Source organism: Zalophus californianus, chromosome 2 (genome assembly GCF_009762305.2).
Source record: "Zalophus californianus isolate mZalCal1 chromosome 2, mZalCal1.pri.v2, whole genome shotgun sequence".
Taxonomy (NCBI): Eukaryota; Metazoa; Chordata; class Mammalia; order Carnivora; family Otariidae; genus Zalophus; species Zalophus californianus.
Window position 1 is genome coordinate 90,171,813 of NC_045596.1, and position 12,758 is coordinate 90,184,570.

Genomic DNA, 12,758 nt, shown 5'->3' on the forward strand with positions numbered 1-12,758 from the left:
TGGTGTAGTGTTCCATGATTCATTGTTTGTGCATAACACCCAGTGCTCCACGCAGAACGTGCCCTCTTTAATACCCATCACCAGGCTAACCCATCCCCCCACCCCCCTCCCCTCTAGAACCCTCAGTTTGTTTTGCAGAGTCCATCGTCTCTCATGGTTCATCTCCCCCTCTGACTTACTCCCCTTCATTCTTCCCCTCCTGCTATCTTCTTCTTTATTTTTCTTAACATATATTGCATTACTTCTTTCAGAAGTACAGATCTGTGATTCAACAGTCTTGCACAATTCACAGCACTCACCATAGCACATACCCTCCCCAATGTCTATCACCCAGCCACCCCATCCCTCCCAACCCCCACCACTCCAGCAACCCTCAGTTTGTTCCCTGAGATTAAGAATTCCTCATATCAGTGAGGTCATATGATATATGTCTTTCTCTGATTGACTTATTTCACTCAGTATAAGACCCTAGAGTTCCATCCGTGTCGTTGCAAATGGCAGGATCTCATTCCTTTTGATGGCTGCATAATATTCCATTGTGTATATATACCACATCTCCTTTATCCATTCATCTGTCGATGGACATCTTGGCTCTTTCCACAGTTTGGCTATTGTGGACATTGCTGCTATAAACATTGGGGTGCACGTACCCCTTCGGATCCCTACATTTGTATTTTTGTGGTAAATACCCAGTAGTGCAATTGCTGGATCGTATGGTAGCTCTATTTTCAACTGTTTGAGGAACCTCCATACTGTTTTCCAGAGTGGCTGCACCAGCTTGCATTCCCACCAGCAGTGTAGGAGGGTTCCCCTTTCTCCGCATCCCCACCAACATCTGTCGTTTCCTGACTTGTTAATTTTAGCCATTCTGACTGGTGTGAGGTGGTATCTCATTGAGGTTGTGATGTGGATTTCCCTGATGCCAAGCGATGTTGAGCACTTTTTCATGTGTCTCTTGGCCATTTGGATGTCTTCTTTGGAAAAATGTCTGTTCATGTCTTCTGCCCATTTCTTGATTGGATTATTTGTTCTTTGGGTCTTGAGTTTGATAAGTTCTTTATAGATTTTGGATACTAGACCTTTATCTGTTATGTCATTTGCAAATATTTTCTCCCATTCTGTTGGTTGTCTTTTGGTTTTGTGGACTGTTTCTTTTGCTGTGCAAAAGCTTTTTATCTTGATGAAAGCCCAATAGTTCATTTTTGCCCTTGCTTCTCTTGCCTTTGGCGATGTTTCTAGGAAGAAGTTGCTGCGGCTGAGGTCAAAGAGGTTGCTGCCTGTGTTCTCCTTTAGGATTTTGATGGACTCCTGTCTCACATTTAGGTCTTTCAACCATATGGAGTCTATTTTTGTGTGTGTTGTAAGGAAATGGTCCAGTTTCATTCTTCTGCATGTGGCTGTCCAATTTTCCCAACACCATTTGTTGAAGAGACTGTCTTTTTGCCATTGGACATTCTTTCCTGCTTTGTCAAAGATGAGTTGACCATAGAGTTGAGGGTCCATTTCTGGGCTCTCTATTCTGTTCCATTGATCTATGTGTCTGTTTTTGTGCCAGTACCATACTGTCTTGATGATGACAGCTTTGTAATAGAGCTGAAAGTCTGGAATTGTGATGCCACCAGCTTTGCTTGTCTTTTTCAAAATTCCTCTGGCTATTCGGGGTCTCTTCTGGTTCCATACAAATTTTAGGATTATTTGTCCCATTTCTTTGAAAAAAGGGGATGGTATTTTGATGGGGATTGCATTGAATGTGTAGATTGCTCTAGGTAGCATGGACATCTTCACAATGTTTGTTCTTCCAATCCATGAGCGTGGAACGTTTTTCCATTTCTTTGTGTCTTCTTCAATTTCTTTCGTGAGTATTTTATAGTTTTCTGAGCACAAATCCTTTGCCTCTTTGGTTAAATTTATTCCTAGGTATCTTATGGTTTTGGGTGCAATTGTAAATGGGATCAACTCCTTGATTTGTCTCTCTTCTGTCTCGTTGTTGGTGTATAGGAATGCCACGGATTTCTGTGCATTGATTTTATATCCTGCCACTTTATTGAATTCCTGTATGAGTTCTAGCAGTTCTGGGGTGGAGTCTTTTGGGTTTTCCACATACAGTATCATATCATCTGCAAAGAGTGAGAGTTTGACTTCCTCTTTGCCGATTTGGCTGCCTTTGATTTCTTTTTGTTGTCTGATTGCTGTGCTAGGACTTCTAATACTATGCTGAATAGCAGTGGTGATAGTGGACATCCCTGCTGCGTTCTTGACTTTGGGGAAAAGCTCTCAGCTTTTCCCCATTGAGAATGATATTCGCTGTAGGTTTTTCATAGATGGCTTTTATGATATTGAGGTACGTACCCTCTATCCCTATACTCTGAAGAGTTTTGATCAAGAAAGGATGCTGTACTTTGTCAAATGCTTTTTCTGCATCTATTGAGAGGATCATATGATTCTTGTTCTTTCTTTTGTTAACGTATTGTATCATGTTGACTGATTTGCGGATGTTGAACCAACCTTGCAGCCCAGGGATAAATCCCACTTGGTCATGGTGAATGATCCTTTTAATGTACTGTTGGATCCTATTGGCTAGTATTTTGGTGAGAATTTTTGCATCCATGTTCATCAAGGATATTGGTCTGTAATTCTCCGTTTTGATGGGTCTTTGTCTGGTTTTGAGATCAAGGTAATGGTGGCCTCATAAAATGAGTTTGGAAGTTTTCCTTCCATTTCTATTTTTTGGAACAGTTTCAGGAGAATAGGTATTAATTCTTCCTTAAATGTTTGGTAGAATTCCCCTGGGAAGCCATCTGGCCCTGGGCTCTTGTTTGTTGGGAGATTTTTGATGACTGCTTCAATTTCCTTAGTGGTTATAGGTCTGTTCAGGTTTTCTATTTCTTCCTGGTTCAATTTTGGTAGTTGATACATCTCTAGGAATGCATCCATTTCTTCCAGGTTATCTAATTTGCTAGCATGGAGTTGCTCATAATATGTTCTTAAAATTGTTTGTATTTCTTTGGTGTTGGTTGTGATCTCTCCTCTTTCATTCATAATTTTGTTGATTTCGGTCATTTCTCTTTTCTTTTTGATAAGTCTGGCCAGGGGTTTAGCAATCTTGTTAATTCTTTCAAAGAACCAGCTCCTAGTTTTGTTGATCTGTTCTACTGTTCTTTTGGTTTCTATTTCATTGATTTCTGCTCTGATCTTTATTATTTCTCTTCTCCTGCTGGGTTTAGACTTTATTTGCTGTTTTTTCTCTAGCTCCTTTAGGTGTAGGGTTAGGTTGTGTATTTGAGACCTTTCTTGTTTCTTGAGAAAAGCTTGTATTGCTATATACTTTCCTCTCAGGACTGCCTTTGCTGTATCCCAAAGATTTTGAACAGTTGTGTTTTCATTTTCATTGGTTTCCATGAATTTTTTAAATTCTTCTTTAATTTCCTGGTTGACCCCTTCATTCTTTAGTAGGATGCTCTTTAGCCTCTATGTATTTGAGTTCTTTCCGACTTTCCTCTTGTGATTGAGTTCTAGTTTCAAAGCATTGTGGTCTGAAAATATGCAGGGAATAATCCCAGTCTTTTGGTACCAGTTGAGACCTGATTTGTGACCTAGGATGTGATCAATTCTGGAGAATGTTCCATGGGCACTAGAGAAGAATGTGTATTCCGTTGCTTTGCGATGGAATGTTCTGAATATGTCTGTGAAGTCCATTTGGTCCAGTGTTTCATTTAAAGTCTTTATTTCCTTGTTGATCTTTTGCTTAGATGATCTGTCCATTTCAGTCAGGGGGGTGTTAAAGTCCCCCACTATTATTGTATTGTTGTCAATGTGTTTCTTTGATTTTGTTATTAATTTCCTTATATAATTGGCTGCTCCCATGTTAGGGGCATAGATATTTACAATTGTTAGATCTTCTTGTTGGATAGACCCTTTAAGTAGGATACAGTGTCCTTCTTCATCTCTTATTACAGTCTTTGTTTTAAAATCTAATTTGTCTGATATAAGGATTGCCACCCCAGCTTTCTTTTGGTGTCCATTAGCATGGTAAATGGTTTTCCACCCCCTCACTTTCAATGTGGGGGTCTCTTTGGGTCTAAAATGAGTCTCTTGCAGACAGCATATTGATGGGTCTTGTTTTTTAATTCAATCTGATAGCGTGTGTCTTTTGATTGGGGCATTGAGCCCATTTACATTCAGGGTAACTATTGAAAGATATGAATTTAGTGCCATTGTATTGCCTGTAAGGTGACTGTTACTGTATATTGTCTGTGTTCCTTTCTGATCTATGCCGCTTTTAGGCTCTCTCTTTGCTTAGAGGACCCCTTTCAATATTTCTTGTAGGGCTGGTTTCGTGTTTGCAAATTCCTTTAGTTTTTGTTTGTCCTGTAAGCTTTTTATCTCTCCTTCTATTTTCAATGACAGCCTAGCTGGATATAGTATTCTTGGCTGCATATTTTTCTCGTTTAGTGCTCTGAAGATATCATGCCAGTCCTTTCTGGCCTGCCAGGTCTCTGTGGATAGGTCTGTTGGCAGTGTAATGTCTCTACCATTGTAGTTTACATATTCTTCTCCTGAGCTGCTTTCAGGATTTTCTCTTTGTCTCTGAGACGCGTAAGTTTTACTATTAGATGTCGGGGTGTTGACCTATTTTTATTGATTTTGAGAGGGGTTCTCTGTGCCTCCTGGATTTTGATGCCTGTTTCCTTCCCCACATTAGGGAAGTTCTCTGCTATAATTTGCTCCAATATACCTTCTGCCCCTCTCTCTCTTTCTTCTTCTTCTGGGATCCCAATTATTCTAATGTTGTTTCATCTTATCGTATCACTTATCTCTCGAATTCTGCCCTCGTGATCCTGTAGTTGTTGATCTCTCTTTTTCTCAGCCTCTTTATTTTCCATCATTGGGTCTTCTATATCATTGATTCTCTCTTCTGCCTCATTTATCCTAGCAGTTAGTGCCCCCATTTTTTATTGTACCTCATTAATAGCCTTTTTGATTTCGACTTGGTTAGATTTTAGTTCTTTTATTTCTCCAGAAAGAGTTTCTCTAATAACTTCCACGCTTTTTTCAAGCCCAGCTAGTATCTTTAAAGTTATGATTCTGAACTCTAGGTCTGACATCGTACTAATATCCGTATTGAGTAGGTCCCTGGCAGACGGAACTACCTCTTGTTCTTTTTGCTGAGGTGATTTTTTTCGTCTTGTCATTTTGTCCAGAGGAGAATAGATGAATGAGAGAACAAAATGCTAACAGGTTAACAACGTCCCCAGCAAATATACTCTATACAAATCAGAAAAGACCTGAAACCAGGGGAAAAGAAAGGGAAAGAAAGAAAAAAGAAAGAGAAAAAAAAAGAAAAAGATAAAAACAAACAAAAACAGAACAAAGAAAAACAGAATATGATCAAATATGTTCAGGCTAGTGCATAGATCAGTGCCACAAACTAGATTTTGGGCGTATTCTGGTCTGTTAGAAGAAAGTGCCTCCTAAAATTTTAAAGGAAGAAAACTTATATATTTACAAAATAAGGGTTGATACAATGAAGGGATGGAAGATGAATGTAAAGATGAAAATTATAAAAGATTTTATAAAAGGAATTGATAAGATAAGAAGTTGTTTGAAGAAAGAAAGATCAAAAAAAAAAAAAGTAAAAAAAGGGAGAGAATGTGATCAGGCAGGAGACTAGAACAAAGCCATACACTAGTGATTTAGGGTATATTTTGATCTTTTAGAAGAAACTGTACCTCAAAATTTTAAAGAGAGAACAACTTATATATATATATGCCCAAAATAAGGGTAACAACTATGAAGGGATAAAATATGACTCTAAAAATGAAAAATAAAAAATGTTTTTTTAAAAAAAGGGATTGATAAGATGTTGGTCGAAAAAGGGAAAAAGAAAAATTAAAAAAAAACAGTTAAAAAAATTAACTTTGAAAAACTAATGAATCATGGTAAAAAAGCCATGAATTCTATGTGCAGTATTCCCCTAGCGCTGGAGTTCTCCCATTCTCCTTGATCAGTAAACTTGGTCTTGGCTTGCTGGCTGTTTGTGCTGAACTTCTGGGGGAAGGGCCTGTTGCCGTGGTTCACAAATGTCTTTGCCGGAGGCAGAATTGCCCCGCCCTTGTCGGTCCGGGCTAAGCAAGCTGCTCGGGTTTGCTCTCAGGAGATTTTGTTCCCTGCAAGCTCTCAGTACAGCTTTGGAGGACCAGAATGAAAATGGTGGCCTCCCAATCTCCACCCGGAGGAGCTGAGAACTCGGGGCCCCGCTCCTCAGTGCACCCCCAGAGAAAAGCAGTCACTCCCGTCTCCCTGGTCTCCAGCCACACTCCATGCTCACCCGGCCTCTGACCGAGTGTTTCTATCTCTGGCACCCAACCCCGTGTGGAGTCTCCAAACTCAGCAGATCCCTGCGGTGCGCTCCCGCGCCGCTCCTCCCGGGGGAGGAAGGGGAGTCTCCCCGGCTCTGCCACTTGTTGGGTCCCTGCTGGAGGAGCAGTGGCCCGACTGGGCCACGGATCACAGTTTATGGCAACCCCGAGCTGAGAGCCCACGCCTCAGCTCCGTCTCTGCAGCCGCCTTCCCGGCTTCGATACCTGGGAACTCTGCTGCACTCAGGCACCCCCAGTCTTTCTGTGACCCCGAGGGTCCTGATACCAGACTGTCCCGCGAGGGTTCCACCCCAAGCTTAGCTACTGGATTGACGTCCCTCAGCGGAGTCGACTTCTAAAAGTTCCAATTTTGTGCTCCGCGGCTCTATCACTTGCCAGAAGTGGCTGACAGAGGCCCCCTCCCCCGCCGTCTATCCTCCCAAATATCGCCTCGGATTCACTTCTCCGCATGTCCTACCTTCCAGTAAGTGGTCGTTTCTCTGTTCAGAGAGTTGTTGCTACTCTCTTCCTCAATCTCCTGTTGAGTTCATAGGTGTTGAGTATGGTTTGATCCCTATTCAGCTGAATTCCTGAGACCAGACGAAATCCAGGTCTCCTACTCCTCCGCCATCTTGCTCTGCCTCAATTTTGTTGTTCTTTATGTCTTCTATTACTGACTTCTTTTGTGTTTAGTTGATTTGTTTGTAGTGAACTGTTTTGCTTTTCTTCTCATGGCTTTTCTGTATATTTTAAAGATTTTGTGTGTGTGTGTGTGTGTGTGTGTGTGTGTGTGTGTGTGTGTGTGTGTGTGTGGTTGACATGGAGATTATACTTAACATCTTAAATGTATAGCAATCTAGTTTGAATTGATACCAACCTAACTTCATGAGCATATTAAAAACCCTGCTCTTATATAGGTCCACCCCCTCTTTTATGTTATGGTCACACATTACATCTTTAGGCATTGTATGCATGTTAACATAGATTTATAATTCTTTTTTATACATTCTTTTAAATAATGTGAAATAAAAAGAGGAGCTATAAACCAAAAATAAAATTACACTGACTTTTGTATTTACCTACATAGTTATCATTATTGAAGTCCTTTATTTCTTCTTACAGCTTCTAGTTACTGTCTAGCATATTTTTATTCAGCCTGCAGAACTATCTTTCTTAGAGTGGATTTCCTATCTACTAGTAACTAACTCTGTCAGCTTTTGTCGATCTGAAAAATGTCTTAATTTCTTTTTCATTTTTAAAGGATAGTTTTGTTTGATATAGGATTCCTGATTGACAGTCTTTTCTTTCAGGCTTTAAAAATGTCATCCCACTCTCTTCTCCATGCCTCCACGGTTTCTAATGAGAAATGTACTTCTAATCTTATTGAAAATCCCTTCTTGCATTCCTGGGTGGCTCAGTCGTTAAGCATCTGCCTTCAGCTCAGGTCATGATCCCAGAGTCCTGGGAGCGAGCCCCGCATCAGGCTCCCTGCTCAGCCAGGAGTCTGCTTCTCCCTCTCCCACTCCCTCTGCTTGTGTTCCCTCTCTAGCTGTCTCTCTCTCTGTGTCAAGTAAATAAAGAAACTCTTTAAAAAAAGAAAATTCCTTGTCCATGACGAGTTGCTTTTCTCTTGCTGCTTTCAAGATAATCTGTTTTGTTCCTTGGCTTTTAACAATTTCATTATAATGTGTCTTGGTGTGGATTTCTTTGCATTATCCTTTTGGGGGCTGGTAAGCTTCCTAAATCTGTAGATTCATATATTTTTTCAAACTTGGGAAGTTTTTGGCTATTATTTCTTCAAATATTCTCTCTAACCTGTTCTCTCCTCTTCTGAGGTTCCTATTATGTATATTTTGGTGTTCTTAATGGTGTCCCATAGGTCTTAATCTCTGTTAGTTTCTCATTATTTTCTTCTTTCTGCTATTCAAACTGGATAATTTAACTGATTTTCAAGTTCACTTACTCTTCTGCCTGCTCAAATCTGTTATTAAAACTCTAGTGAGTTTTTCATAGAAATAAAATAAAAAGAATAAGAAATTCCTCTAATCAACTACCGAAAACTTCTAATAGACTTTGCAAATTGGCTCTGTTCTTCAGTACCCCTTCAACACTTAGGCCATTTTCAATTCTCTCTTAGCCTTCACTTCATGCTTGCACTGAGCCTAGAGATCATCTAGAGGTGCAGGCTTAGAGTATTCTTTAATCTTTTCTGAGCATGCATCCTGCCCTGGGCATGTGTGTTGCTTTTTAAATTCCCAAGTATTCACAGGGACTTTTGAATGGTCTAATTTCCCACAGAAACTCTTTCCCTAAATTTTCCTCCCAAGCTTTGACACTCTACCATTTGTCTCAACTGTAATCTTTTGTCCCAGGTTGTTTGGTGCCTCACAATGTTTTTGTTTTTTAAAGATTTTATTTATTTGTCTGAGAGAGCACAAGCAGGGGAAGCAGCAGGCAGAGGGAGAAGCAGGCTCCCCGCTGAGCAAGGACCCTGATGTGGCACTTGATGCCAGGACTGCGGGATCATGACCCAAGCCAAAGGCAGACACTTAACTGACTGAGCCACCCAGGCGTCCCTATGTCACAGTGTTTTTGAGGAATTCCCACTGTCTTTCCACTCTGAGTGAGTTCTGAGTTAGGCAAAACAAAGACAAATATGTTTGATCAGTCTTTCCAGTATCCCCCAGGCAGGTTAGAACAGACAAACACCATTCTTTTTAAATAAAGTCTGCTCTGCTCCTTCCGGAGCTAGGAACAAGAGTTCCTCATGTGGACTGTCATCTTCAAGACTGCACTGAACTGGGGACAGGGTAGGGCAAGGGCAAGTAGAAATGTCACAAAGCTTTCCTAACATTTTAAGTTGCCTTTTCCTTCATTCAGTGTTCATTTGGAGGCTGTAGGCCTTTGATTAATAACTGGAGTTCTGACAAAGTTGGTTCTGACAGTCTGCATGATTTGTGTGTGTGTGTGTGTGTGTGGGCATGTGTGTGTGGAAAGACAACAGTTTGGATTTGCCTACTCTGCCATTTTTGCTGACCTCACTCTCTGCATTGCATGTTGCTTCCTGTGCATATTGTCTTTCCATTACCTCATCACTCTGCTGAACATCACTCTCATTCTTTCTTTCCAAAATATTATCAATATAAACTTAGGTTTGTAATAAACTTTTAGGGTAAGTAAAAATTTAAGGTTTTGGTCAGGGTTTATGTTACAGCACAATACTCCCACAGTAGTAAATAACGATATTGAATGAAACATTTGGCTTCCCTATTCTTTAATATACCTTGGTTATTAATACAGCAGCCAATCCCTCTGTGTCCTGGTTTTATCTCCCAGAGAAACCTGAGTCCCCTTATCTGTATGTCTGGGCAGTAAAACCAGAATTCTCATTTCTGCTTTCAGAACAACCTAAGTCTATCCTACTACCAGTTCACTCCTGCTATTGACATAATCCACCTTCAAATAAGTCCATCAAAAATTTTTGATATAAAAAAGGCATAGGACTTTTTATTCCTTAGAGGGAAATCTGGTCCTAGCTTTCAAAATAACAAAAATTTCTCCCAGATGTATGTATTTTATTTCATTTAGAAAATGTAGACACATTTTAAAACTTCTTTGAACACATTTATGTTGTCTCTATGGCAACTTCCATTTAAAAATGGTTATCTCTCAGCATTCCATTTTCTTTTATAAATTAATATTTTAAGAAGTTCTGAAATTCTCACAAATATGACAATTCCTATAAAATGCTGCTTTTTAAAGGAAAGAAGGCAACTTTATTATTGATTGATTATTCAGTAAAAGAGGCTCTTTCCCTTTCTGTAAGTGAAAAATACTATTTTGTTTTGTTTTTTATTGTTTTTGTTATGGGAACCAAAAATGTGGCTGAAATATCTTTTCCTCAAAAACAAATTTTTCTTTATTCTAAAGTAACACACATTTATTTGGTATTTTTAAAAAATGAATAATGAATAAAACAGAATTTCTGAATTCTGAAAATTCATAAATGTATAAAACAAAAAATAAAAATCACCGTAATCTCATTACCTGAGATACCAACTGGTATCTATTTGATATATACCCTCCAGGAACTTTTAAATTGCTGTTTATATGAGCAGCATATCTGTGTATTTGTGTGTGTGCATATGTACACATACACACAGATACATGAATGTGTGTATATTTTCTTCTTTAACAGAAATAAGATTTTAGTAAGGACTTTTTTCTCAATAAATATAAAATGCATCATTTTCATAGCTACATGATAGTTCATTTATAGATGTACAATATTTAATCAAGTTCTTATCAATGAGCACTTAGTTTATTTCCATTTGTTCTCTGTTACAAGCATTGCATATATATTTTAGAAGTTACAGGAAACTTAAGTTTAATTCTCATTTCTTAGGTAGTTTTCTTTAAATACTTGCTTCTCTAAGCTGGCATTAAGACAAAACAGTTTTTGTAATCTTGTTTCAAAATGCTTTGATCACAAAAGTGATCATCAATAATTGTCTAAAATATCTAGAGCCTTTCTAACCTTAATAGATGACCTTCCAACCTGGCTATAATCTATCATACCAGTTTTGACTGCCCAAGTTCCCCACAAGGTTTCCATTCTAATCAAATGGATTTATTCACCTGGAGGAGATGAGGGCTTTACTATTCTTCTACCATAGCACTTGCTGCTTTTCCAGGCTGAAAAGGGTGGAAATCACTCTGTTTCTCTACCCTAATCCAGAATTATGAATCCAGCTCAAATCCCACTGGTCCATAAACTCTTCCTGACCTCTTAGCAGGAAGGGATTTTAGCTCTCATCAAAGTCCCTTGGCACATGATATTTGTAACATTTTTGGCAATTAGATGTAACATTTTGGCAATTAAAACAGTTCCTTCTCAAAAGTTATTTAAATCTTGTTTATTGTTTCCTCATTGTCATGTTTATGTCATCTTTCTACAACTGTACCGAAGGGCTATTGGAGATCAGACATGCTCTTTGCCCAGCACTATACTTTGCATGTAGAAGGAGTTTGGTAAATATTTTTTGATTTAATAGGATTACTATAAATTACAGATCTATATTAGTAAAATTCTCATTCAGTTCAATCTCTAGCACAGATAAGGGCGCACGAAAAAAGCAATTTCTTAAAGCTCTTTCATCAAGATATTAACATAAAATCTTTATTACTGACTATATACTGCTGCTGTTGGTATCTGAACTGTGTAATCTCTAAGTCAAAATAGTATCTTTAAGATTTTTTTTTACTTTTGAATTATTTATTTTAAACTTTATTTTATTGAAATTCAATTAACATATAACGTATTGTTTCAGAAGTAGAGTTCAGTGATTCATCAGTTACATATAACACCCAGTGCTCATTACGTCATGTGTCCTCCTTAATGCCCATCACCCAGTTACCCCATCCCCCCACCCACCTACCCTCCATCAACCCTCAGTTTCCTATAGTTAAGAGTCTCTTATGGTTTGTCTCCTTTTCCGATTTCATCTTATTTTATTTTTTCCTCCCTTCCCCCATGTCTTTAAGATTTTGCTTACATTTTTATGATATTTAAAAATCTAATTAAAATAGTCTACATAAATATTGAGTTACTTACCTTGCAAAAACTTATGCAGAAGCACAGATGTAACAAAATAACATGAGCAAGCTTCATGTTGGAGACTCTCAGGGTCTGTCTCTCTTCTGCACCCTGGGTATTCTTTTGAAATTTAATTTTTAACCTTTGGAAAAACATTTAGAAAAAGCAAGTGTCCTAAAGAGCTTTGTACTTTTGAACTTAGAGAATTTGGCTAAAATCCAGAGTTTTACCGTAACTGAAACCAAAAAAGACCTTCCCAGTAAATAGCTGAGGGAGGTGACCAATAGGGAGTATGTTTCCTCCAGAGGAAACTGATTTCCCCACTTTGTTACTAGACAATGCCTCAATTCTGTTTTCTAGGGAAGACAGAAACTACACTGGAAGGAAATTTCTTATGTTTCTGGTAAAACAAAATTATGGTTTCCCTTAAGGTTGAAGACAAGGAGATAAGAAGTAAAAGTATATCATATTGAAAGCTGTGATGAAGACATTAAAAATCCTCAACAAAACAGTGCCTTTACCATGCATCAGTTATGCTGTGATCAAATTATATCTTCTGAGCATAGAAAACTTTGTGAGGGTTCTCCCAGAGCAGACATGAGACAGAGTTGGGGGGAAGATAACTTACTAGAAATTAACTCCTGTGAAAATAAGGGAGGAGAAGCAGGAGTGAGCAGAGAGAAAAGTGAGACTGGAATGCAGGTTTAACAAAGCCCTGGGCAACTCATGGGGAACTCTGGAGTGAATGTGGCCTATCAGGTGTCTCTGGGTCAGACAGAAATGGCTAGACCGTGAAACCCTGC

The 12,758-nt window shown here is 38.8% G+C and overlaps 1 protein-coding gene across 2 annotated transcripts in view; it reads right to left on the reverse strand.

The window, feature by feature from the left end:
- The window catches only part of CFI (complement factor I), a 66,404-nt gene extending 54,245 nt beyond the window's left edge, over window positions 1–12,159 (reverse strand). For both annotated transcript variants that reach the window (XR_003520626.1, XM_027597906.1), the window contains exon 1: window positions 11,974–12,159. Coding sequence is in view for 1 of the 2 variants with exons in the window: in XM_027597906.1 (XP_027453707.1) it covers window positions 11,974–12,111 (138 nt within the window). In the remaining variant the exon portion in view is untranslated. The remainder of the gene's footprint in view (window positions 1–11,973) is intronic.
- Window positions 12,160–12,758: the final 599 nt, after the last annotated feature.